The sequence below is a fragment of the Colletotrichum siamense genome (assembly GCF_013390195.1).
Source record: "Colletotrichum siamense strain Cg363 chromosome Unknown KSG_Cg363_contig05, whole genome shotgun sequence".
Lineage (NCBI taxonomy): Eukaryota > Fungi > Ascomycota > Sordariomycetes > Glomerellales > Glomerellaceae > Colletotrichum > Colletotrichum siamense.
In genome coordinates, this window is record NW_023501018.1 from 4,322,104 (window position 1) to 4,349,158 (window position 27,055).

Sequence of the window (27,055 nt, forward strand, 5' to 3'; positions counted from 1 at the left end):
CGGTCACAATAACAAAAAACAACCGGGTCGTCTGTCTGTAACGTTCCGATAGGCAATGGGTGTGGGAGAGAAATTGGCTCGGCCTGACGACACCTTTGCGACTTTGGGGACTGACGCCGCCAACGGCCAATCTTCTGCGGCCAAATGAATTCGATGGCGGGGTCTCGCAGCGGGGGTGGCACCAATTTGCAGCGTTGTGGCTGGCTGCGGAGCCAGTAATTTCTTCTTAAGCCTCAAACGGCGCACTTGAAACTTGTAACGACCGGGGATGGCGGTGCCGTGGAGACTGATCTTCAGGATTGAGGACGCTCCGACAGGGTCCTGTCGTCTGCTGTCTGGTGCTTTCACGTGGGTTGGCTGGAGATGGAGGGAGCTGAGTTGGCCACCGACGAACCACTGCGGCAGACCAGGTGGTTCAGCTGAGGGATCGGACGACGCAGACAGAAGACATCGTGATGGTGTCGGGTGTCTTTAGTTTGGCAGGGTGCGGATGCATGCGCAGTATTCGTACCTACGGCAAGGTAGCGGCCGAGGTTCCCGCATTGTTTGCTGCTGTCTGTCGCTGTGTGTTGCCGCGATGGGAGACAGAGCAGGGTTGTTCGAGCATGTACCATACCAAGGTAAGGATAGGCGCCATTTGCCATTTCCCGCCGCTTGCTTTTTCAGAGGACCTGCAGGTTTGCCATGTTCTCCGGAACTTGGACCGAGATGACGGACAATAAGCCGGTTCCCGCGTCGACACGGATCATCAAAGTGAGCACCGTGGCCCGGTCGAGCGACTCTGCCTGCATCTGCATCTTCGACTCGCCCTGACTCGGCGTACTGTGTGTGTTGTGTGCTCCTAGCTATCAATGGCGACCTGACTGCCTGCGCATCGTATTCTCGCCCAGCGCTTGCGCGAAATACGTTAGCAGGATGCATATGTCGGCCATAATATTCGAAGGGACCGCGCCAGGATGGGCCGACAACAGCGAGGTGGGACGGCGGACATGGATTGAAACGGTGACGTAGGACTTCCAAGGCCTGGCCATTTGCGCGAGTTGACTTCCTTGCCAGCCTTAGGTAAGCCGATGGCTCAAGCTGCCGCCTCAGGCAACACAGAAAAAGTCTTGGCTCATCACGTGCAGTGGAGACGTCTTTGATCTTCATCGATCTCCACCGTCGACAGCTTACCTAAGGTTTGAGGCTTATGTAAGGAACACAGGACCCCCCAGGCCCACGGCGCGTTGAGCTAGAGCTGTCTGCCCGGCCACGAAGCTTAAGCGCGTGGGCGACGGACACGGTGCAGGGGTCCGTGCCTCATTCGCTCTCGAATTCGGTGGCGGGCAGCCGTCGCGAAAACATTCCAGGTGAAGCTGCAAGGTGAACTTTTCCAGCCGGGACAAAGACCAACGACCCCTCGAGACGCCCCTTGCTGTTGCTCAATCCTGTCGCATCAGGCTCTTTCACCGTCCGACAATTAATTGATTCCCAAAAAGCAACGCGACGGCGGCTGCATTCCTCCCTCGATCCGATCTGCCTCTGCCGCGGCGCGTGCGCGACTTGCCGGGGACCTGAGGACCGTCAACCTAAGCTGCCCGGAGGAAGTCAACCAGGAACGATGGTAGTTGCGACCAGGTACCACCGCTCTTACTCTCTTTGTTGACAACCGCCTCCCTCCCTTCCCGATCCGGCGGGTCGTCGCTCTGGAATAGCTTCACTTTTCTATTATTGCGTCTATTCAATCATCCCGAAAGCGGTCCCCTGCAGCAGCTTTCACAAAGGCAACCTTCAACCTTTTCTCATCCCGCCTCCATCCCCACACCAGCTCTAACAGCTCTCACACCTTGCCTTGAGCTGTTCCTTTGGCTGCTGTCTCCCTTGTCGCTCAACATAGCACTCATGGACATCTGCGTCTAGCATTGTTGATGAGACAAGACCTTCGAACTGCAGCTGAGGCCATTATCCTGGCGGATACAATCAACCTCACCGCCGCGGCGCTGGTCCTTTGCGCCAGATAATAATGTGAGTTGCACCTTCCCGTCTTTCCCTTCTTGCCTCTCATCGTGGCTCTTTCTCATCGCGATTTCCTTTTTTGAGGCGTTCTTTCCCCGAGTCCTTTTTTTTCATGCGCCTTCTTTCTTCAACCTCGCTTCATCTCTCAATCTCACTTCATCTCTCAATCTCTTCATCCTCAATCCTTCTCACTCACCTCCATAGCCGGCCTCATCTCATAAACCACAACATCAACAACCACATCCTCCGATCACCAAATCAGATAGCATCCCACTCACATCGTCAAGATGCCGCCAAGGAGAAGACCCTCTCGGGCCGACGAGGACTCACCGCCTATACGGACTGGCCCGGCCGTCACTCAGAACCTACCTAGCATGCCATCCAGGTTCGATACATCTTATGGTTCCGCTCCCTCCACTATGCCGAGGAACAGTCGTCGCGGACAAGTTCGCAATATCCAGGTCGCTCTCGAGGACGCACTGAATGACGATGACGACAGTGATGATGGCGGCCCGCGTCGCGCGAGGCGACCATCCGTCCCACCGAGACCGAATCGCAGACAGCAGCCTGAGCCGGAGCAAGAGTCAGAGTCGGAGTCGGAGCCAGAGCCGGAACCAGGACGCCAGTCGGAGCCGGACAATGAGCCAGACTTCGATCCTGGTTTTGACGCAGCCTCGAATTCACCTGCTAGCAGACACAGCTCACCGCCGCGGCAGAGTCCCCCGAGACGAGGTAAGCCCGGCCACGTGGACATCCCTTTGTCCCTTGTTTGCATTGTACCAGTCTCAGATCTCTTACTAAGACAACACCAGCCTCATCGGTCGACCCTGCCGAATTCCAGCCAGCTGCCCATCGCGGAGGTCGCGACCAGAGGATCTTGCCTACTTCAGCTCCCCTCAGAGGCCCTAATCTTCCGCCGCCAGTAAGAGCTGGCTCGGAAGAACCACGCGGCAACAGCCCTCTTCGCAGATCACCTCGCAGGTCAAGTATTGTCCCTCCGGAGACCGTAGGATCTGCCTTCCATCGCGCGATCGAGGAAGTACGCGATCGAGCTGGCTCGGAAGACCCGACAGCCACGCCCGAATCCAATCGAACATTTGGGCAGGAGAGCTCATTATTTGGCGACGCTACCATCGGATCCAGGTCCCCGGGCTCCATTGACGATCGGCCAATGCCAACCATTGAAGAAGAAGATTCCATTGTGGAAGCAGAAGACTATCGCGTGGCCGCTGCCATGAGCCCCTCCAGGCCGGTGTTACCACGACCCAGAAACAACCCACCGATGCCTCCTACCTCCTTCAATCAACAGGAACACCCGCGCGAGCCGTCCCGGTCGCCACTCGCAAGGGTCTCTGATGGACCAGCACCCGATCATCGGTCGCGTCCCAACCCCTTTGCTGCAGCACCTTCACTGCAACCTCCCCAGACTCCAAGACAGGGAAGCGTGCCGGGCCAAAGACGCTCAAGTCGTGCGTCACCAGACCGGCAGATTGCGGCTCAAAGTGTTCCAAGTTCTACTGCACCTACGCCTGGAAGGACGACGCGGAGCCAAGCTAGAAACGCTGCCGCGGAAGAAGCACGGCGTACCGAATCTCGCCAGACATCAGAAGCACCTTCACCAAAGCCTATTAGACAGAACCAGCCAGCGGAGAATGATGCCAGGTCATCGAGTCCTGCCCAACAACAGCTAAGCAACTCGAGAAGGCAGAGTCCTGTCCAGCAAGAGCCACGCAACGCGAGGACGCCGAGTCCTGCCCGGCAAGAGGAACGCAACGGGAGGACACCAAGTCCCGTTCAGCAAGATCCTCGCAACTCAAGAACACCGGAGCCCCCCCAACAAGGGCAAAGCAACGCAAGAACACCGCGACCCGCTCGACAATCACAACCAGATGTGCATTCACCTCAAGCTTTTCAGCCAGCGCAGCCTGCAGCGTTCAATCGACTGACGCGGCCTGGTCATTCGCACTTAGCCCCTCCTCATCCACCTTCCCATTCACCGCCTCGTTCCAATCAGGAAACCCGTGTACCTGCCTTGCAAACTCGTGTCAACGCTCGGGTCGAGGCTGTTACGACCGAGCAACACGGTCTGTTTGGCAACGGGATGGCAGAGAGAGTGGGACAAGAGCAACAGCGTGATTTCGAGGAACAGCAAAAGCTTCGGCGCGAACGTGCAACGCGACTTCAGACATGGCCAAAGATTTACGCTCCCATTTACACCTGGACCAACACTGCTCGTCCCGATAGGCCATCCCCGGTAGATGACGACCCAAGAGATCCAATGGACGATGAACAAGACGATTCGTCAAGGCAGATACCCAGGGACCAGATGGGCTGGCACGCACGGATCATGTTTACGTTGGCAGACGCTTTTGTGGAAGTTCTTAGCTTCCTCATGTCTCCTGAAGCGTGGCTCATCAAGGCAGTGCTGGCCGGCCTAGTGTCGTGCTTTCTTGCGTGGGCTTTCTACGCAGGAATCTCCTCATTTCCTGCTGGAGGCCTTGGTGGAATACATTGGTACGGACTGTCCGACATTAGTCATAACTTGGGTCAGTTCGTGCCGCTATGGATGGCGGCACCATCCACCATTTTTAGTGACAGAGATACGAGGGAGCACTCTCGACAACAACGCGAGCACGATTACGCAATCAGAGATCTGACATTGGCCTCGGACCTTCAAAAACGTTCGATTGATAGACTCGAACAAATTGTGCCAAAGGTTGTCCATATGACCCTGGACAAAGATGGGCGGCCCATCGTTGGAGAAGGCTTCTGGTATGCCTTGCGAGACTTGATGAAAGCCGACAAGGAAGTTTTGACCCTGGGTACAGCGAAGGGTGGCTATCATTTCATCTCCGACGAACACTGGCGGGCGATCAGAGATAAGCTCAAAAAGGACCCCGATTACCAAAAGGCGACCAACCCCCCTGATCCAGGCGTCTCAGCTTCCGACGTCGATAACATTTTCCAGAACAAGCTTTCCAAGTCTTGGGAGGGGTGGCTGCGGAGCAACAACGAGAAGGTGGCTAAGATTTTGGAGCCTGCCTTTGGCACCTCGATTCCGGATAAGATCGAGAAAGACCTCGACCAGAAGATCGAGAAGTATGTGAAGGATCTCAACAAGGACAAGGGAATTACAGATATTGTGGTCACGCGGAAGGAGTTCATTGGACACCTGAACAACGAACTTACCACTCATCGCGCCGAGGTCAGGGCCGAAGCCGAGGAGTTAAAGAAGAACCTCGAGCAGTACATCGCCCAGTCAGTCGACCTTGCCATGAGCAAGGCCCCTCCTTCCGGCGTCTCCCGAACAGAGATGATACACATTGTCGACGACATGATCCGCCAGGCGATTGCAAATGCCGGACTGGAGGCCCTTGCGAAGGGCACTATCGGAGCAAACTGGAATCAGGAACTTAGCCGCCAGGTCAACTATCTCACAGTCGGTAGCGGTTCTATCGTCGACATCAAGCACACGTCGCCGAATTACAAGCCGGAGTTCGTCGGGCCGATAGGATCTCCCGCCTGGCTGAAGAGCACGAGACGAAGCCCCTGGGTCTTACAACCCGCCAAGACCCAAACGCGCTGGGACGATGATGGCGAATGCTGGTGCGGCCGGCCAACAGTAAGCAAAAATGGGAAGCATCTGGGCGTGTTTATCTCCTACTTGCTCAGTCATGAGATTGTTCCACGACATGTCGTCGTCGAGCATATCTTGCCCGGCGCCACCTTGAATCCCGACGCCCGGCCTCAGGACATTGAGATCTGGGCGTACATCTCAGAGATCAACATGCGCCAGCGCGTGGAGGACTTCTCGGCCAGTCATTTCCCCGAACCAGACACGGCATCACGCAAGAAGTGGTTGTCGGATGGTTGGGTCAAGATCGGCCAGTTCACGTACGAGAGCAACGACACCATCAACGGAATCTACGTCCACCAGCTCAGCCCTGAGTTGGTGAAGCTGGGAGCTTCGACAGATCACATCACCATTCGTGCGGTGAACAACTATGGCGCCGATCACACCTGTATTTACAGGGCACGTCTCTTTGGCGAGAGATTGGTTTAAATTTCAGGCGTTGGAACCCATCAGGTTTGGAGGCACTTTTTAAAGCGATAGAAGAAGGACATTAGTGCGTTACGCTACTCTTATTTTTGGCATTCTGGGACGACCGGATGGATGGAAGCTTTTTGGCGTTGGGGGTTGGTGATACCCCTGGACTCTACTTGGTCCTTTAGGCAGAGCATTTAATGATTGCGACACGTATCACTTCACGCAGCCCATGTGACATTTGAGTAAAACGCTCTAATATCTTCCCTGAAATTGACAATCACTTTTCCGTTCCGGGTATCTACGTCTAAAACGCACATTAATTCAACAAGCCCGCAGCCAGGGCCTCGAGGTCCTCCAGCGTTTCCGGCTCGCGGTCGATCTCCAACACCTTTCCGCCCTTCTTCGCCTTCTTGGCCTTCTCCCTCTCTTCGTCCGAGTCGTCCTGGAACCACTTCTTGGTCTTCTTCTTCGGCCTCTCGTCCTCGGACTCCTCCCCGCCGCTCCTGTCCCCGGCAATCGGCAGCGACCGCAGCAGCGCCAACGGATCCTCGTCGTCGCCCCCGTCTCCACCACCGACCCGCGGCCCCTCCGCCGCGCCGCCTTCCCGCTCCTCCTTCTCCGCCAGCTTGCGCTTGAGGCGCTTCTCCCTCCTCTTCTCCCTCGCGAGCTCCTTGTCGTCCATGTCCGCCTCCTTGACGCGCGCCGTCTCGCTCTCGACGAACTTCTGGCGCAGCTCCTCCGCGGGGCCCTCCTGCTTGAAGTCGTCCTCGTTCTGCAGCTCGTAGATCTGGTGCGCGTTGCCGTCCTCGTCGAAGACGAGCTTCGTGCCGCGGCCCTTGAACTTGAGCATCTTCTTCTTGGACGAGAGCGCCTTCTCGCGCCGCTTCGAGTCGACGATGAACTGCTGGTCGCCGTACGCGATGACCTTGGGCTTGGCGCCCGGTGCGTTGGCGGACTCGGCGTCGAGGGCGTCGTCGTTGAGCACGCGCTTGACGGAGAGGAAGTCGTCTTCGTCGTTGTCGTCGATCGCGGGCCCGGAGACTTCGCCGTTGGCGACGAGCTTGGTGTAGTGGCCGGAGAGGACGTCCTGGTTGGTTCGCTCGAACATGCGGTCGTACTTTGTGCGGACCTCCTGCTTCTTGGGCTTCTTGGGCGCGTCCGAGTCGGAGTTCTCTTCGTCGGAGGACATGCCGGCGCGCGGGGCGTTCTTGATCTTCTTGGCGTCCTCGCCCTTGCGCAGCTTGATCTGCGGCGCTCCGGGGAGTCCCAGGCTGGCGGCGTAGGCGTCGAGGTCGAGCTCGTCGAACTTGAAGACCTCTTTGTCCTTCTGGAGATGCACGGAGCGGACGTAGCTGATGAAGGCCTTCTGACCGAGGTACTTGAGGTCTGGGTTCTGGAAGCACATGCTCTGCAGCTGGTTCGTGATGCTCTTCTTCTTGCTCTCCTTGACGGTGATCTTGTTGACGGGCACCTTCTTGGCCTCGAGGCGCTTGATCATGCCGGCCTCCTCGCTGGGGTCGAGGAAGAGCACGGCCTTGCCGTCGCGCTCGTAGCGGGCTGTACGGCCGACGCGGTGGATGTAGGTGTCGGCGTCCTCGGGGCAGTCGACCTGTACGACCCAGTCGACGGCGGGGAAGTCGACGCCGCGGGCGACGACGTCGGTGGCGAAGAGGCAGGAGTGGTTCGCCTCGGCGAAGCGTTTCGTGATCTCCATGCGCTGCAGCTGCTTCTGCTTGCCGAGGAGGTGGAGGAGGGGGATACCGGGCTGCAGGTGTCTGAAGGACTCGTAGGCGAAGCGGACCTGCTTGCCGGAGGAGAAGAAGACGATGATCTTGGAGCGGAGGTTGGCCTTGATGAAGCCGTAGAGGGTGTCGAGCTTCTCGGGGAGCGGGGTGACGATGTAGTGCTGCTGCAGGTTCTTCGGGGTGGTCTCCTCGTGGACGGAGACGTACTCGGGGTCCTTGAGGGAGAGGCGGGCGAGGTCGGAGATCTTCTTGCTCTGCGTGGCGCTGAAGAGGAGGGTCTGGCGGGTCTGGGGCAGGTGCTCGACGAGGGCGTCGACGGCGGACTGGAAGCCCATGTCCATGATGCGGTCGGCCTCGTCGAGGACGAGGATCTGGAGGTTGTCGACGTCGAAGCCGGCGGTCTGGTCGAGGTGCTGCAACATGCGGCCGGGTGTGCAGACGAGGATGTTCATCTTGGACAGACGCTCGGCTTCCTCCTTGAGACTCTTGCCGCCGATGACCAGGCCGGCGGAGAAGGCATGGTTACGGCCGACCTTGCGCAGGACGTCAAAGATTTGCGCGGCGAGCTCGCGGGTCGGGGAGATGATGAGGGCGCCGAGGCCGTCGAACTCGGTCCATCGCGCGCGGTAGAGCTTCTCGAGGACGGGGATGATGAACGCGAGGGTCTTGCCGGAGCCGGTCTTTGCGGCGCCGAGGATGTCGCGGCCCTTGAGGGCGAGGGGCACGGCGCGGGACTGGATGTCGGTGAGGGTCTGGAAGTGGGATTTCTCGAGGCCTGTGGCGGTCGCTTCGCAGAGGGGGAGTTCGGAGAAGGATGTGAATTCGCCCTTGGGGTCCTGTATGCCGGCGAGGTGTCAGTCTCTGGGTCGCGTGATTGAAGATCATGGAGTGTGTGCATCGACCACTTACAAAGTCGGCGACGGCCTTCTCGAGCTGCTCGATGCTCTGCAACTGCTGCTTTCGCTTTTCCACCCTTGTATCCCTCTTCAGGGTCTTGGATCGCTTCGCAGGTCCCTTGGCGGGTGCCTTCGCGGGGGTCGCCATCTTGTCGTGCGGTGGTCGAATTCGCGGTGTCTTCGATGCAGAATTCCTTCGCCAAACTTCTCTGGAGGGCGGCTGGAAATTTTTTGGAGTCGGGATGCTGGGGTGGATGAAAAAAAGTTCGGTATTCGGCGTCAGCGGTCGCCGTGTGTGGGGCGCTTGCCCCAGCACGGCCAGCTGTTCCCAGCTGGTGGCGTCAGTCCGACCTCAATTCGTGCTACTAGGTAATCAGGTGTGATGAGATGGGATTTTGTTGCTTTGGGAGTATGCCATTGCTTTGTAAGTAATAGGAACATTGTAATATTGATACATGGATAGCAGCTGTTTCATAATACCTGAGCAAAATGGCCAAATTACCCACGAGTTATAGATTCAAATTATTATTCCCGCTCGAAAACAGAATCCAGCTTTCGAGAGATCTTCCTACAGATGTATGTAAATTATCGCCAGCGTGTTATGACGCCTAGCTTATAATACACACTTCCAAGTGTTAGGATCTTTATAGTCACCAATACCCTGATATACATTATTGTAAGGCCATCTGCAATGCCTGCGTTGGAAGTCGACACCATTATCCTTGCTCCCGTTGATGTACCTGGTGCCCGTAATGGTTTCAGGGGCTACCTCATTCTCAACCCATTGCACAACCGCCATCAGCACATTTTCCTCCGGAGCCAGACTAGCGGTGGTTGCTGACTGGTGGCCGATAAAAGTTGCACCATTGCCACTGCCACAATGAGACATGCCAGAAACGCGGAAATAGCGGTAGAATGTATCGAGGGCACCCGAATTCATGCCCATAGTTTGCGAAACGTGTTCGTAGTATCTGGGGGAATTCTCACTCGAGAGAACACCATCTGCCAAACCGTGCCAATGAAGAAGTTTGCCGCCGCGGCTCTGAAATGCTCGCAAGTCACCTTCCCAGGTGTCAATATTGAAATGGTTGAGGCCCGACGCAACGGTGTAGTTTTCTGGTCTGAAGGTAATAGGATCCCAGGCTGAGTCGTTGAAAATAGCATAACGCCACCAGTCCGACACTGGCGAGACTGCTCCAGAAAAGTAACTGTCGACAGCTCCAGTAAACTCGGATCCAAGCTGCATCTTCGGGTATACGAGACTGCCAGCCGCGTCCAAAACTGGCGTGTAAATGCTCTTCAGGGTTTCCAATTGCGTAGCAGTCAGGCACTCGCTTGCTTGGCCGTCGCCCTCAGTACATAAAAGACCTTCGGGGTTGTAGTCACAGAGATTGGGCGACTCCAGGATGCCGTCTGCAACGCCATCAAGCGTATCGCACTGGTCCAAGATATCCTGGTGGATGACTGGCCACATGTCCAGAGGAATGAACGTTGCAGACTCCGTTGTCCCAAGAAGGGGGTAAAACCGAGTAGCCCACGATGTAAGATTATTCCATGCAATAGCAGGCGCTCCAACTACGACACCATCGAATAGGTCGGGGAAAGACTGGACTGCCTTCAATCCTTGACGTCCACCAGTAGAGCATCCAAGATAATAGCTCTTAGTGTGGGACCTGCCATAGAATTCTTGGACGACTTGTTTGCCGATAGAGACGCCCTTCTCGATGGATCGGTAAGCAAAGTCCTGGATAACGTCGAGGTTGTGAAGAAAAGGGGCTCCAGTGTATCCTTGGTGTCCGTTGTTGGTTGCGATGGTTGCGAATCCGAGAGAAGCACCATACTCCACATCATAGTACTGGATGCAGCCGCCAAGACCGCCGTTGCCAGTTGCGAGGAAGCGACCGCTCCAGTCTTCAGGCAGCCAGGCCTGAACCAGAATCCAGAGCGATTCGAGGTAGGTACTTGTCCGGTTACACGGCATAAATTGACTGACACGGCCTGGGTGAAAATGCCACACGTAGCGTCTACTTCGTTAAGCTGAAGTTCGGTTCCGGCAGGGATGTAGGTTGAAGCAAAAGAGACGCCGTAAATTGAAGAGGTGCTGGCATTGAAAAACTCGCAATACTGCTGGAAGCCCGCCTGGCTGTCGGCAAGCGTTGCCATGGCGCCGATAGCTTGGGCTGCAAAACCCACGAGATTACGTCTGACCATTGTGGCAGATCACCAACCGCCGTGGTTCAAGAAGATGGATCTAGTTCGAGGAAGTATATGCTTGGTGACGATGAAAGCTGACCAGGTGAGACGAGCAGAGAGGTCCAAACCTTTCAGATGATGTCCGAGATGGGACCAATTCAAAAATCAAGACGTACAGTAAGTACCATTATATACATAAGAATCCTCAACCAAAGCGCCAGACGAATTTGCCAAGCTAACGCTCATTTCACTAGTGGGCCGATATCAGGTTGGAATCAGGGGAAAAGTTCGTGCTATCGCAAGCTTTCTTCCGTCGCTAAGCCTGAATCATTGGCCGCTGCCGGTGTATTCGGACTTGCCTGATGAGCTGATCTAACGGCGTGGAGACTCTGTTCTCAGTCTGTCGCGGTTGCATTCGGCCGAAGGCGATATTTGTGGTCCATCAGATCGACAGTAGGGATAAGCGTAGCTTCTAGACGATACTGGCAAACATACTTCTCCATCTATACCTACGATAGTAGCGGGCCTGAGTTTTCGGTTTGATCTCCTGTACAGGTCCCGGGCACCGGCGTCTTTGGACAAGACATGCCGCAGTAATATATGGGGCGTGAGGTTTCTGAACCTGGAAGGTACGGCGGTGACAGAAGACAAAAGATTGTAGTTGCGGAGCTGTCTGCCAAGTAACTTCGATTGTAAGATCCCACTCCTATCCTATCACATGGGCTGTAGGGTCAGCAAGTCCGGCCTTATGTCCGCTTGCTGACTTTCCTGAGTCGCGCCTCACTAAAGATGATTACATCATGTTCGTGACCATGCTTGAGCGCCGCACTTAACGAACTGATATAGTATTCTTCGGAGAGATCAGTGTTTCTAGGATTCCGTCTCTTGAACGGGACAAGCTTATTTTCGGTCTCGCATTCGGCGCCCACACGGGCTACTTGTTCTGTTATTCGGTGTCGACATACGCCCAGCTGTGTACAACGATGGGCTAAATCTCTCTACTGACCCACTCTCTCGGAAGCTGGGAAAAGTCTTGACGGGTTTCGAGTGATTTCAACAGAACGAAGCAAGGTACTGGCGCTGAAAATGCATTTCTATCCTTTCATAAACTCTAGTCCGAATACAAGAGTAGTAAATGGCTAGGCCCAGCATCGAAGGACCATGTACCCCGGAGAGGAGGATATCTCTTTGAGGAGCCGAGGCTACTGTCAGCGATTTCACATGAGCGCTACGCAGCGGTTACTTTGATATTGCCTGTTGGCGGAATTTCGAGAAAGACCGCAGGAAGAACTGGTTCTTCAGAGAAAGAATTGGACAAGATGGCAAACATGTTCGGGAGTAAGGCCAGCACGATCCCGGGAAAGGAGAACGGGAACATGGACAAGCCGGACAAGTTCATCGCGCCAAATAGCCTATAGGTGACTGAACAGGCCCGGTGCTGCCAGGATAAGGCGTAAATTCAGATGATCATCGTGGCAGGGAAACTTCATGAGGCAGGCAACGGGTTCAAAGGCGACCTGTAAGCTGCGGGAGCGAAGCCTGTGATGGCCGAGATATTTTCTCAATGCGAACCCAAGTGCTCTGATATCCAACCATAGCAAACAGTGCCAAATCTCAGAAATTTGCCACCAACGGTTCATAGCCAAACCGTTAGGAACTGAAGTTTCGATCGCTTCGTCTCATGTGTGATGACTGATGCCGTAGATCGCGGGGTCCAACGGAGCCAAGGCGTCCTAGTCAACGGGATCTCGCATCTTGAGCAAGCTAGAGTCATGTCCGCGGGACGATCAAAGAGACAGCTTCGTAGATCACGACTCGCAAGACGCTGATTGCGCATCGGACCTCTTCCGATTGGCGTGCCTGACGCCTGTCCTTGTCATTTCTGTTTCCCTGCCGTTGGGCCTAGCTCGGTCGAAGGCTCGCCTGGACCCTGATTACTGTTCGAGAGGGGGGCTATTCAACAACGGACGCGTCCAATGGGATGAACTGGAATAAAAATGAAACGGAGTTCTTTGAATGATTTGATTTCTTTAAGCGGCTGCCAGGCGCTAACAAAACGCGAAAGCTCGGTTCCTGAGCGCTCCGGAAGGATAGCTCGCGTCGGGCAGGGGCGGCGCTAGGAAGGCAAGCCATTTGGCGCTTTTAGTGCCGAGGATCGACATTACAACTTGCCTCGTTGGAAAGGCAGTTTACAACGGACTTCAAACTACTCTGAAGAGGTCTAGTAAGAGGGGACGATAATATCGCGAGTCCATTGAATTTCTGTATTAAATCGTGGATGAATTTGCTTTTCATGATCAGTACTCGTACGCATCTTTTTCTAACTTGATTTCTACAACTTCATCCAAACTTCGGCCGTGTCTTCACACATCAAAGCTTTATTCGACTACTTCATATCGCAAAACATGCAGCTTTGTTATCTCTTAGTCGCGGGAACCCTCCCGCTGGCCTATGGCGTTCCTTTATGTCTTTTTGGTTCAATTGGCTTTGGCTGCCCGTCAAATTCGGGATCCATATTGAGGAACTTGCCGTCCAAGTTAAAACCCAATCATTTCACCTGGACACCAGCTGGACCTGGGGATGGTGAGAATTCCCGGACCCAACCTGCGAATCGTCACTAACTTGCCGACTTCTCAGTTCGTTCACCTTGTCCAATGTTAAATACGCTAGCGAACCACGGATTCCTTCCACACAATGGTCGGGATATTACGTTAGATAAGATCAAGACAGCTTTTTCCGACGGGATAAATATGGGCGATGATATTGCTATTGGAACATTTACTCCTGGACTGGCAACAAATCCGGACCCCAATGCAAACGTAAGTTGACTCATGTGCCCATTTCCTTACAATCATCAACCAGCACCTCAATGAGGAATGAAGTCAACTGCCATATTAATAACGCGTGTTCACAGTCCATCGATTTGGACATGCTAAATAAACACAATGTCATCGAACACGACGGAAGCATGTCCCGCCGCGACGAGTACTTCGATCCAACGAACCCATTCGATGCGGGAACATTCAACCAATTTCTTTCCTATTTTGGAAACGCCCAAACCTTCGACGTTGCGTCAATATCAAATGCTCGCGCCCGACACATTCAGCAGATGAGCTTGCTCAACCCGACGATGAACGTTACTGAGGCGAGGGAGGGAACATCGGCCGGAGAATGCGCCTTCATGCTGGCTGTTTGGGGAAGCCCGGACAACCCAGTAGCCAAGCGGTCATACTTTGAGTATTTCTTCCGTAAGTTAAGACAGACATGCAAGAAAACAAAAACTCCTGTATACTGACCGACTTTGTCCAGGGAACGAGAGATTTCCAGTGGTGCTGGGCTGGTCCCCGACCGACACTGCGCTCACGGTTCCGACACTGTTACAAATCGCCCAGGACATAACTGACGCTAGTCCTGCCGGTGTTCCGCTGACATTCGCGCCGAAAGCGGCTTCTTGAAGATAGCAACTCTCAGCTGCTGAATTTCGCCTCGATGTTTTTAGCGGAGTCGATTGTGTTGGGAAAAGCACATAGCATTTGGATTCTCCGTACATAAATTGCATTACCAAGTCTGGGCTTAAGATTCATCATTGTTGTCAGCCGAAAATCTCCTGCTTTCTGCTCTACTAACGTCTGACTGTGATCTCTGTTGTGCAGATGATGCCCTTCGCATTGGCTTCTCTCAATATTGTCTCCTCGCTTGTTGATCGGTCGGACTTGGGCTTCCCGAACATAATACTCGCGGTTCGAGTTGGGCCGCCATTGATCATCGCTTGATGCGTGTCAACAGACCCTGCTAACGCTCTATCTTGAAGCTCAAACTCCGGGGAGTCTTGGCTCGTTTGCTCCATGTATCCACGACGCCGCATGGTCGAGTTGAGCCTGTTTGTGGGGTAGCGGTTTTCGTATAGGTTCGCTTTGTATCTATCGGTCGACGAAATCTTCAGGGCGCGGCCCAATAACGGTTTCAGAGAGGGTGCGCAAGCCGCAATGATGGCGAGACAGAACTGGACGCTGCACAAGTCCCAAAATTAGCCCATGTGCAAGACGCCGTCGTGGCTTCAGAGATACTCACAAACCCCAGAACTGAACACTGTTCTTGCTGCATGAAAATATGAGTTAGCTGAATGGCTTCCGAAGCCCTCGGACCACAGGCATGCGTAGAGAACATACAAAGTTCCGTCCTTTTCTCCACCATACGCAATCTGAAAGACTGCAGTTACAACACCGACTCCAACAGCGCTAGATTGTGAGCAGAGAATTCTCCAATTTGCGAGTGGCAGACTTACCAGTTACCCAGGCTCAGAATTCCAATCAAATAGATTCGAGTGCGTCGCTTCATCTGCAATGTCCAAATGACTGGGATGGGCAGGACAGCAAAGCAAACGTCTGTGAACATGCAAGATGCTGCGTTTTGATTATTAGTAATTGGCAACTATGAAGACCGCACGGGTACTTACAGGTGTAGAATAGACCAAAAGAAATAAAAAGCTTGATGTCATAGCATTCGGGCTCGAGACTCTTGTCCCAGTACCCGGCCAGGGGCTTGCAGTAGAGGGCAATAGTGACCCAAGCGAAGATGCCGCATAGCACGACAAATACTGTGGTTTGGATCAGTAATTTATCCAAATGTTGATGTCGAAGGTTTTACCGATCAAGGCCCACAGTGAGCGTGAATACCATCGACTCCGGCTGAATCTCAAGAGGGATAATGCGATGGAAATTTTGAGCAAGCTGCGACCGGCAACACCAGATATGTTGGAAAGGTAGAAGCTCAGTTGCATGATCTCAGTCACGTCGGCATCGGACAGAGTGTCCTGGTGCTTTCCCATCCCGCGGATACCTTGCATGATCAGGAGAACCATACCGACGGTGGCGAGAATCTACGCCGTCAGCACGGAAAAACGTAGGTAAGCAATGAAACCGCCTTAGATACTCACAACAGAAGCAACCAAAACATAATCATCTCGGCCGATGGTCTTGGCCAAAAACGGCCGCGTGTAAAGTCGAAGGCTGGCAAATATTGCAGCAATGACGTACAGAGTGCCTGTCACTCCAAGAATCCATTCTGTGTTACTTTCGCGTGCTCTATCCGGATCAATCGAATGCTTGGGATCAGTCGACATGACAACAGACTATTTCGCAGGTCGAAGTGTCGATCTGAAGATAGATGCAGAGTTTGAGACGACTACCAAAAGAACTACCCAAAATTTGTGCCGATGGTCCCTGAGTAAAAGGGGTTTGAGGGAGATATCATAGTTCGTACCTGCCCATGTAAATCGAACCACAAGCCAGCTTCTGCGACCTGGAATGGTTGGAAGCCCTCCCACCAGCCCGAGGCCAACATCATACGTGCCTTCCGAAAATAGCAGAGGCACGAATTCCATCTTCTCCACTGGCGCAAAAGGCCGGCTCTCTCCCTCCGGCAATGCCTCGAGCCTGCACTATGGCTTACGTACCTCTGACATCTTAGAAGACTCCAAGGCTTTCGATTTCTGAGTTGCTGGTTGGCAAAATCACGCTTGCTCCTTGAAACCTCGGGAGTCCGGACCTGTTGGCGTCGACAAGACCTCAAAGGAAGGATTCCGAGTGGCGAAGGAATACACCATTGTGGGCATCTGATTTGCCATGATTGCAAGGTTGTTTGTGAGCCTGGTCTTTGAACCAACAGCCAAGAGCGAAGAACCAGGTTAGGCACTGCCCGCATCCGATCGCTCCGAAATCAAAGATGTCGTTGCAGTTGAACCTCTGGATTGGATTTGGCACTGCTTCTCCCAGATAAATCACTTCTACAACGCATATCAGAAATCCAAGCGAGTCAGACTTACGCATTAAGTGACTACGACTTTGTCGCCTTGACTATTTATTTAGTTGAAAGAAGCATAGACTCACGTCCCGCAACCTAATCTGGCCCACATCTGACGATTTCGGATAGAGATATGAATCTACCCACCATTTAATCTATAAAAATGGGCTTATCTGATCATTCTTGCTGCGTTGGTGCTACCCGTCAACCTCAACCTCTAATATCGTGCCAGTACTTCGCCACAGCTCCAACAGACTTGGACTTCGGCGAAAGTCAAAAGAGGTCGCGCCGAAGTGTGGATCAAACCCCGGACCAGATTGAGTGTCGTGGGGCGTAGCATCCTGGCCCGAGCATGGCTTTTACTCGAAATAGCAGGTCGTCCGACCGCCGGTTGGCCCCCCGGACCCGCGCCCGCATCTCCAACATGTCGGAGCGGATATGCGGCACGACGGCGAAAATGAAGTCAAAGACTTTGGAAAACGGCAAAGATAGAGAGGAAACTAGGTGTTGTCTGCATCAATTGCCGTCTGACGATTGTCTGCGGGTCATCATAGACATCGCTGTATCTCTAGGTCGTTGCTAGTGCTTACCAACGATGTGACCCTGTTCATGTCTTTCCCAGGTTCTGGATTTATCCATGCCATTTGACCATATCGCTTCTGCAAGACTGACTCCACGCGAGCCAACCAACATCTTGTCCAACATGCAGACAAGGTCAGGGTTTAGAAATTTTCGTGGAATCCACGAGCCCGCCGACATCCGCAGCCGGCTTGGTTGCCATTTTGGCACAAGTCAAATGAATCGTGAAAGTCGGGCGAACCCGTCGCGCCTGGGGAGGGCTGAAAATGACCGACGCAGATGAGATAAATATAAGCCGCAGCGTCCCAGCCAAAGACGAGCCGACTTCTATTCGTTAGCTCGCTAGCCCAATCATTTCACCGAACAAGTCAAGCAGTCACGTTTGGTCTCGACTTTCACTGCCTCAAGATGCGTTTCGCCAATTTTCTTGCCGTCCTGGGTCTTTGCGCCAACCCAGCCCTGGCCATCGAGGGCGACGAATTGTCAGACATTCAGGCCCAAGCTATCGAGGCTCTTCAAGCTGCCGAAAGTGACGGCACCCTCGGAAAGAGGGGTGGGTGCAATTTGTTCAACGCACGTGTTCGGAAAGACTGGTAAGTAGCCCTAGGAGTCGGACGTGTTTGAATCCAGTCATTCCTAACGGCGCTCTTCATCAGGAACGCCTTGTCTGGCTCAGAAAGGAAAGCATACACGAGCGCCGTGAACTGCCTTCTGAGAAAGCCATCCAAGCTTCAAGCATCTGGATTTGCACCCGGTGCGAGGAACCGTTATGACGACTTCGTTGGCGTTCATATCAATCAGACTTTGAGCATCCATGGAACTGTGAGTAGTTTGCTATCTAGACAAGGTCATGTGCATGAGCTAATCTGGCTACCCCAGGGTAACTTTCTCACATGGCACCGATACTTCACCTGGGCCTACGAAAACGCGTTGAGAGAAGAGTGCGGTTATGAAGGATACCAGCCTGTGAGTCGCCATTTGTTCCAGAAGCAAAGAAAAATCGCCAGAATATTGACCGTATTCTAGTATTGGAACTGGCTGTCATACCGCGATGACCCCTCAAAGGCACCGATGTTCGACGGGAGCGAGACCAGCATGAGCGGCAATGGCGTCTTCAAGGCCCATAACGGCAGCACTTCTGGCGGTGGAGTTTACATTCCCTCGGGTGATGGTGGCGGCTGTGTTACCAAGGGACCATTCGCGAAGTAGGTCCATTCATCCAACGACGGAGAGCTACACAGTTGACAAGGCTTTAGCATGACAGTTCACCTCGGACCCGTTGGGCCCGGAATTGATGGCCTCGCTGTCAACCCCGGTGGCCCACTCGCTTACAACCCTCGATGCCTTTCCCGAGACATTAGTGCCTGGACATCTCAGCACTGGATGACCCCGGAGAACGTTTTGAACCTTACCGTTGGCGCCGCTGCGGCAAACGTCCGAACATTCCAGGATGAGCTTCAGGGTCGCTTTGGAGATGGCTTTCTCGGAACGCACACCTCGGGACACGTATGTCAAGCTCTCTTGTTAACATCCCCTGACTTAAATAGCGGAACTAACTACCTTCCAGATGATTGTCAATGGCGAGGCATCTGACCTTTATTCGTCCACCAATGACCCGACCTTCTTCCTTCACCACGCTATGGTGGATCGTGTTTACTGGCTTTGGCAGGCTCTGCATCTGACCGAAGCCTTCAACATCGCGGGTACCATCACAATCCTCAACAACCCCCCGAGCCGTGATGCCCGGCTCGATGATCTTGTGATCCAAGAACCCAACGCGCCCAACCGACCCATCAGTGATCTGCTCAACACAATTGGAGGAAGTCCTTTTTGTTACATTTATCTTTAACATAGACGGGACGTCATAGCGATGATTTTACCGTCACCTCATTAATTGATAATACAATTATTCAGATCAAAGTCACTTCACTCAAAATGCCACTGAATGATATGAAATGTGTCTTCAGTGCAACGCATAAATTCAGTGCTGACTTGCTTGTCCGGCCCTTGAAGTTAGATGAGCCTGGTTGATGCGGTATGCTGTCGGCATGTGAACACGCGTACCCACGGAGTGGTAATACTTAAATATGAAATTGATCGCTTTCTTGATCCGCCTCCGCCTGCTAAATTGAAGAGGCAGTGGAAGAAGCTACTTATGCGTTGATGGCCCTGATTCGTAATGGTACCCACTGCACTTATACGCGTGTAAGGCCATTTCGGCCTTAGCCTAGAACAACATCAACCTGGTTCCGTGCACCTGTTAGTCCCACCTGATATCCCACGGAATTTGACATGTTGTTGATGAAAGGGACGATTTTTCCTTAGCATGATCTTGCTTAGGTCAATCGAGAAGGCATCTTACATTTACATCATGTTAGTTAATCACCTTCTTACGACCATCCTTTTGCTGGGCGCCGTCTCAGCAGACTCCTTTTGCAAAACCACCCCATTCGATGCGACATGGCCAACGACTGAGGATTGGAACGCACTGAACCAAACTCTTGCTGGCGCGCTGATCAAGACTCGACCGGCTGCATCATCTTGCTACGAGGGAAACCCTTTCTCGTTAACTTTGGCTTGCGAAGAAGTTGATGACGGCTGGTCCTCGAGCAGCTTCCATGCACAACAGCCAGAGTCAATAGACTACCCGTTCTGGGCCAATAGCTCATGCGTTCCACCCAGTGACTATGGGTACAAAAATCAAGGATGCACACTCGGAGGCTTGCCAGAGTACATCGTCAATGCCACGAGTGCGGACCAGGTTGCGACTGCCATGAAATGGGCTAGCGACCGCAACATTCGGATCATTGCTAAGGGAACTGGACACGATCTCAATGGAAGGTATGGAACCGTCGCGTGGTATTCAGATAGATAGACGAAGAAGCTGACAGGAACTTAGATCTAGCGGTGCCTACGCCTTATCGATCTGGACCCATCAATTTCGACAGATCGAATTCAACTCTCAATGGCCACTTCCTCTCAGCAACGATACGGAGAATGCGGTGATACTTGGCGGCGGCAACAACTGGGGGACTGTTCTCCAGGCTGCTTCTCTTCTTGGCAGAACTCTCGTTAGTGGTCAAGTCAAGACAGTAGGCCTGGGTGGCTTCATCGGCGGGGGTGGCCACGGCCCTCTTTCGAGCCACTATGGTCTGGCAGCCGATCAAGTCCTCCAAGCCACCGTCGTAACATCTTCGGGCAACATTCTCGTCGCCAACGAAGCTCAGAACCAGGACTTGCTGTGGGCGATCCGAGGTGGTGGACCGGGGGTTTACGGAGTCGTCATCGAGTATGTCTTGCGCACTGAAATGGTCGTAGGCCAGGCAGCTGAGAGCTATGCAGCACAGCAGCATATATACGCCTAAAGGCATATAAAGCTATTTTAACTATATAACTTTATAGTTTTAAAATTTATAATTTTTAAAAAAAAAGGAAAAAACTTTTTATATTCTTTATAGATCTAAAATAAAAAGAATAAAATAAAAAGCTTAAAAATCTATTAAAAAATAAGTAAATTAAGTTTCTTATCTCTATAAAGATAATAATAATATTTTAGCTAACTTCTTATTTCTTAAAGAGGTTAGTAATTTAGTTTTTAAACGCTAAAAATATTAAAAAATCTAATAAGCTTATTAAACCTTATTCTAATTATCTTTAATTATTTTCTTTTTTAACTTTTTAAGTTAGAAGATAATTCCCTATATCTTTATATATATATAAGAGTATTATACTTATTAATAGAACTTATAATATATATTTTTATAATTTTATTCTTTTCTTACTTCTTTTATATTAATAATATCTTATTTAAGTTTAAGTTTATAGTATATTTATTTTTTTTATTTTTTAAGTTTTAAAAACTTATAAGTATAAGTTTTAAGTAGTATATAAACCTCTATTTAAACTTAAGGATTAATATATTAGTTAATATATACTACTTAACTAACTACTTTTAGTTTTAGAATAAACTACTTAAGAAAATAAATAGAATAGTTATTAGTAGTTATAAAGCTTTAAAGAGGAACTAAAAATTTATATAATAATAAAATAAAACTTTTATAATAAGAAGTTATAAATATAGGTTTACTATAATTATTATATTTTTTTAGGATTAAAAAGCTAATAGTTAAGCTTTTTAATAGAGATAAAATAGTTAATAGAAATAAAATTACTATTATAAGACTTTAAAGTAAGCTTATTAGTAAAAGTAGCTTAAGAGGTTATTTTAGAGATAGCTATATAGTTTTATTTTTAACTATTTTACTTAAATAAATTACTACTATTTATATTATAAAATAGAATAAAAGATTTTTATAAATTAATTTATATTTATAAAACTTAGTAGTAATCTATAACTTATACTTACTAATTAAAAGTAAAAAGTTTTAATAATAAAAGTTTTTATTAGTAATAATATTATTATTAAAGTAAATATTAAGAAGTTCTTTTATAATAAAGTAGTAAACTTAATTAATATAATAAACTTTATAGTTATAACTATTAAATTATTATACTAAATTAACTATTTAAATATATTATAATAAAATAATAATAAAGTTATTAAGTATTTTAAGTAGCTTATATTAAGTAGTAAAAGCTTTAATAATATTAATAAACTTTTAGTTATTTTATTAACTAAAACTTAAATCTATAAAGTAGTTTTTTTTATTAGTTTAATTTATTACTAAGTAGATAAAATAGTTTTATTTAATTTATAAGAAGTATATAATTATATTAGAATTCTATAAGTTATTTTTATATTTATTTATAAAGAGGTTTATATTAATAGCTCCTCTTTCTTTTTAATTAATATCTTATAATATAATATTTAGTAAGTAAATTTAAATTTTATAGTAAATATCTTTTATAATAAAATATACTAATATAAGAAGATATTTAATTTAAAGGAAGTTTTCTATATAGAGGATATTTTAAGTATTATATAGATTAATTAGTATTTTAAGTAATATAATAAAGTTTTAGCTAGCTTATTTTTTAAAATTATTAAAACTAATAGTAAATTAAATCTATAAAGAACTCTTTAAATTAAGATTTAAATTATTATAATACTTTATAGTTTAATAAGATTTAACTTTTTTAAACTATAGAACTTTAGTAAAACTATAAAAGTATATAAGTTTACTTTAAGTAATACTAAAAATAAATTAAGTTTATAAAGAGGTATTTTTAGTAAAGTAAAGTAATTAGTATACTAATTTTATTTTTTTAAATTATTATAAAAAGTGTTTTATATAGGAAATAGCTATATTCTACTCTCTTATTATTTTAAGCTTAATAATAACTATTTCTCTTATATCTTAAGTTTAAATAGTATAATTATTTTTAGGGGGTTTATTTATTAATATAAACTTAATAGTTAGTACTAATAGTATTAGTTATTCTTTACTTAGTAAGTTTAAAAGCTTTCTTTTATTAATATACTTTAAGTATTTATTATATAATATTTTATATTTTATAATAATATTTAAAGTAAGTAGATTAGCTAGTTTTTATAATAGTTTTAGCTTTTTAATAGGTTTTTAAAGTTTAAACTTTATATTCCTATATAACTATAAAACTTTATTAAATTCTACTATAATATACTAAACTTATTTTATTAATATATTTTTAATTACTCTATTTAAACTATTAAAATTACTAAAGTTATTAAAATACCTAAAGTAGTTAAATATAATTATTTTAGAACACTAAATAGAATTAATTTATAAAATATCTAAGATAGTAAGTTATTAAAATAAAGCTTATTAAGAATATAATAAGAAGTTAGTAAAAAAGTATTTAATATTCCTAGAGATTATAATAAATTTATTTTTAGTTTTTCTATCTTCTTAGTAGTTATTATATATAAATATCTATTTTATTATAGCGTTTAATAGTATTTTAGCTTATATTTAGTCTATCTTACTAAATAGTATTATAAAATATTTAGTAAAGAGAGTGAAATAGTATTATTATATATTTTTAATTATAGAGTAATTTATTTATAAAGAGTTTCTAAGTAATCTTAAGACTAGCTTAACTCTCTAGCTAATATAATATATAGCTATAGTAAAGCTTTTAGTAATATTATTACTATTTAGTATAATAGTAATAAGGATAGTATTTTAGAAGTTATAAGTATTTATAATACTTTTAAGTATTTTTAAGTATAACTATAAGTATTTTAGATAAGTTATTATTAGTTTCTATTTATTTAGAAGATATTATTATAACTTAATATCTCTTAGTTATAGTTATATAAATATTAAAATAGGTTTTTTATTAAAAGGGGAGGGAGTATTATTAAAGTATATAAGCTTTAATTAAGTAGCTATTTTATTAATATATTTAATTAATTTATTTCTCTTATAATTAACTTAAAAGTATAACTAAGTTAGAATTCTAAAAACTTATTTAGATTTAATAAGTTATTTAGTTTTATAAGCTTTAATAAAGCTTTTAGTAAAAGCTTTTTCTTAAATAGATATTATACTAACTAAATTAAATAAAAATAAAAATATAATAGTTCTTAAAAAAAGTTTAATATATATTTTATAGATATAATTAGTTATAATATAATATATAAATAGTAAGATAAGAAAAGAGGGGGAGAGAGAGTAATATTAGAGTAATATATAGAAAATATATTAAAAAATAAAGAAAATAAGAGTAATTAATATAATAGTTATTTAGTAATAATTTATAGATATAAATAGTAATTATATAGTTATTTACTTAAAGTTTATAAATAAGAGTTATAAATAAAATAATAGTAATTTATAGATATAAATAAATAGCTATAATTATTTATTTTATTAAAAATAAAATAAAAAATAGCTATTAAAGTGAATTAAAGTTTAAAATAAAAAGGTAAGTATAATTATTATTAAATTAATAGCTTTAATTACTCTACTTATTTATCTATTTATATCCCTTCTATAAGCTATTAAAGTAGTATTTCCTTCTTTTATTAATAACCTATTTATATTATCCCTTAAGTAAATAATTATTATATTTTAGGTTTATAAAACTTATATTCTTAATAACTAATAAGTCTTTTATACTTCTCTTTATTATAATTAAAGATACTAACTAGTTTTAAGAGTAATACTTTCTAGCTTATTATAAATTCTAGCTACTAATTAATTCTAAAAAGTACTTTACTAATATAAAGTCTAACTCTCTTCTTTATATTATATTAAATAACTTAAGTTTAGTAGTAAGTTTTTACTATATATCCTTATTATTTTTAGCTATTTAGCTAATAGGTTTCTTTATAATCTTTTATAAGCTTTATTTAGTATAAATTTAAACTCCTATAGTTTTATAATATATATTATAAAATAGATTTTAGTCTATTTATACTTTCTATATTTATGAAATAAGTTATAAAATAATTCTAATAAAATATAATAAATATAAAATACTTATTATATATAGTTAGTTACTTAAGTATCTCTCTTAACCTCCTCTATAAGTAAGTATTTATTATAAATAGCTTTATAACTTATTATAAACTTTAAGTAATTAAAGTTTTTAATTTTAATTATCTAATAGTATTTTATAGTTTCCTTATTTAAACTTTTAGAGGTTATAATATTATCTCCTATAATTACTATAAAGCTTATATTTACTTCTTTAAGAATAATTTAATTAATACTTAGGTTTATAAACTATATTTTAAATATATTTTAATACTTAGTAAGCTTTATATAAACTATATTTATTATAAGGATATTTTAAAAGAGTGTTTATATAGTAATAAAGAGGTTTATAAGAAGTTTAGCTATAAAATAAGAAAAAAGAAGAAGTATTAGAAAAGTAATAAGTATATTAATATTAAGGTTATTAAGTTAAAAATTAATTAATAAACTATAAAATAATATTATATATAAATACTAAATTTTATAGAAAATATTATAAATATAGTAAAGAGGTAGATCTATAAGTATAAAGCTATTTTTAAGTTATTTATATTTATAAATTATTTATTTATAGTAGAGCTTCTTCTTAATTTTAATTATAATAAAATAGAGGAACTTCTTTTTTATATTTATAGTAAAGCTTCTTAAAAAGCTTTATTACTAAGAAGTAAAATAAAGGGGGAAGTATATAAAATAACTAGAAAATTTATAGCTATATAATTAAGTTAATTTTATTATTTTATTTTATTTTTTTAGTTTATAAAGTAATTATTCTATATTATAATTATAAAAGAATAAGCTATTTTAGCTTTTATTATTCTTAGTTCTAAGTAGTTCTATTTAGTTAAAGCTTTAATTATTTTATTATATTATAAACTAAGGGAAATATAATAGATTATTAGTATTAGTTTAAAGAATAGCTTTATAGTTATTAAGGTATATTTTTTATAGGAGTTTTTTATAAAGCTAGCTTCTTTTTATCCTTATTTATTTTAGCTATATAGTTTATTTTATAATAAAAATAAATATTTAAAGAGGTAAATATAAAAAAGGCTAAATATAATAAAAAGTAATAGTTTAATAAAAATAAAATAAAGTAAAAAAACTACTAAAGTAGATAAAATATATAAAAAGAATAGCTTCTTAAAATAATAAAGTTGAAATAGTTAGCTAGTAAGTATTTTTTATAGATATAATATAGCTAAATAATATATATAATATATTATAATAAGTAGTAAGTAATATTAAACTAAGGTATATTTATATAGACTAAATAACTTATATTAGTAGTTATAAGAAGTAAATAGGACTTTATAAGTAGTATAAAGAGGGATAAATATATAGTTTAAGTCTATAAAGCACTTTATTAAAAGAAGTATATAAAATAATAAATATAGTATAAATAGGCTAAATAGGAGCTAGTATAATAATTATATATAACTTTAATTAAAATATAAAGAAAAGAATAAAAAAAAGAAGTAAGGTATTAATATACTAAAAAGTAAAAGCGTTTATATTAATTCTCTTTAATATAAATATTATAATAATAATAATAAGGTAAAAATAATAGACTATAAGGGGTAGTTTAAGTAGAGAGATCTAATAAGAGATAAATATATTATTATAATAAAAGTAAGTTTTATTCTATTAAGCTAATACTATAATATACTTTTATAAGAAGTATATAAAGCTATAGTATTAATAAACTAAAGTAAGAAGAAGTAATAATACTTATCTTATAATACTAGTTATTTATATTATTAAAGTAAAGAAAAGAGGGTGTTTATATAAAGTAAAATAAAATAGAGGCGTTATAAGTAGAAGTATCTCTTTAAATCCTAAATAATATAAATAATATAATAGAATAAAAATATAAAAGTAATAAGATATAATAAAAATAAAATGAAATAGTATAAGTTAAGTTTATACTAATATAATTTAAGCTTATAAAGTATTATTTAGTAGTATTAGTTAAGCTATAAAGCTATAACTATAATATATCTCTTAAGTATCCTCTTAATAATTAACTATTTTTAAGTAATAATATAATTAAAAGAGGATAGAATAACTTTTAATTATTAGTATAATAGCTATATTACTTAAGCTATATCTTATTATATAAGTAGTTATTCTAACTCTTTATTTCTAAAATTATTATTTAATATCTTTATATCTAGTTATTTTAAAAGTAGGAATATATACTTAATATAGTTTATAAAGTTATTTTAGAGGATAATAAGGTTATTAGGTTCTTAAAAACCTTTAGGAGATTAGATAAACTTCTTTAAGTAGTTCCCTATATATATTAAACTTTATAGGGGTTCTCTAGTAAGTATAATAAGTTAATATAAAGAGTTCTCTAGAGTATAAAAA

General features: G+C 44.5%; 7 protein-coding genes across 7 annotated transcripts; 4 read left to right on the top strand and 3 right to left on the bottom strand.

Annotated features, from left to right (window-relative positions):
- Window positions 1-2,282: 2,282 nt before the first annotated feature.
- On the top strand, window positions 2,283-2,921 carry CGCS363_v008717 (uncharacterized protein; the record flags this gene model as incomplete). Its single annotated transcript, XM_036640566.1, has 1 exon — window positions 2,283-2,921. One exon carries the CDS (start codon window positions 2,283-2,285, stop codon window positions 2,919-2,921), a length of 639 nt encoding a protein of 212 aa, XP_036494688.1.
- Window positions 2,922-4,096: 1,175 nt separating this feature from the next.
- Window positions 4,097-6,058, top strand: CGCS363_v008718 (uncharacterized protein; the record flags this gene model as incomplete). The annotated part of the gene is made up of 1 exon (XM_036640567.1): window positions 4,097-6,058. The coding sequence occupies one exon, from the start codon at window positions 4,097-4,099 to the stop codon at window positions 6,056-6,058; it is 1,962 nt and encodes a 653-aa protein (XP_036494678.1).
- A 301-nt stretch (window positions 6,059-6,359) lies between these two features.
- dbp-4 (ATP-dependent RNA helicase dbp-4) lies at window positions 6,360-8,832 on the bottom strand (the record flags this gene model as incomplete). The annotated part of the gene is made up of 2 exons (XM_036640568.1): window positions 6,360-8,624; window positions 8,698-8,832. 2 exons carry the CDS (start codon window positions 8,830-8,832, stop codon window positions 6,360-6,362), a joined length of 2,400 nt encoding a protein of 799 aa, XP_036494682.1.
- A 465-nt stretch (window positions 8,833-9,297) lies between these two features.
- faeB-2-4 (putative feruloyl esterase B-2) lies at window positions 9,298-10,895 on the bottom strand (the record flags this gene model as incomplete). Its single annotated transcript, XM_036640569.1, has 2 exons — window positions 9,298-10,645; window positions 10,678-10,895. 2 exons carry the CDS (start codon window positions 10,893-10,895, stop codon window positions 9,298-9,300), a joined length of 1,566 nt encoding a protein of 521 aa, XP_036494346.1.
- A 2,732-nt stretch (window positions 10,896-13,627) lies between these two features.
- CGCS363_v008721 (putative sterigmatocystin biosynthesis peroxidase stcC) lies at window positions 13,628-14,332 on the top strand (the record flags this gene model as incomplete). The annotated part of the gene is made up of 3 exons (XM_036640570.1): window positions 13,628-13,696; window positions 13,792-14,125; window positions 14,187-14,332. The coding sequence occupies 3 exons, from the start codon at window positions 13,628-13,630 to the stop codon at window positions 14,330-14,332; spliced, it is 549 nt and encodes a 182-aa protein (XP_036494276.1).
- A 167-nt stretch (window positions 14,333-14,499) lies between these two features.
- Window positions 14,500-15,999, bottom strand: CGCS363_v008722 (uncharacterized protein; the record flags this gene model as incomplete). Its single annotated transcript, XM_036640571.1, has 7 exons — window positions 14,500-14,887; window positions 14,949-14,975; window positions 15,047-15,115; window positions 15,163-15,280; window positions 15,334-15,474; window positions 15,525-15,756; window positions 15,814-15,999. The coding sequence occupies 7 exons, from the start codon at window positions 15,997-15,999 to the stop codon at window positions 14,500-14,502; spliced, it is 1,161 nt and encodes a 386-aa protein (XP_036494274.1).
- Window positions 16,000-17,666: 1,667 nt separating this feature from the next.
- On the top strand, window positions 17,667-19,107 carry CGCS363_v008723 (Tyrosinase-like protein orsC; the record flags this gene model as incomplete). The annotated part of the gene is made up of 6 exons (XM_036640572.1): window positions 17,667-17,851; window positions 17,915-18,080; window positions 18,138-18,224; window positions 18,285-18,463; window positions 18,515-18,764; window positions 18,826-19,107. The coding sequence occupies 6 exons, from the start codon at window positions 17,667-17,669 to the stop codon at window positions 19,105-19,107; spliced, it is 1,149 nt and encodes a 382-aa protein (XP_036494343.1).
- Between the last annotated feature and the right edge of the window lie 7,948 nt (window positions 19,108-27,055).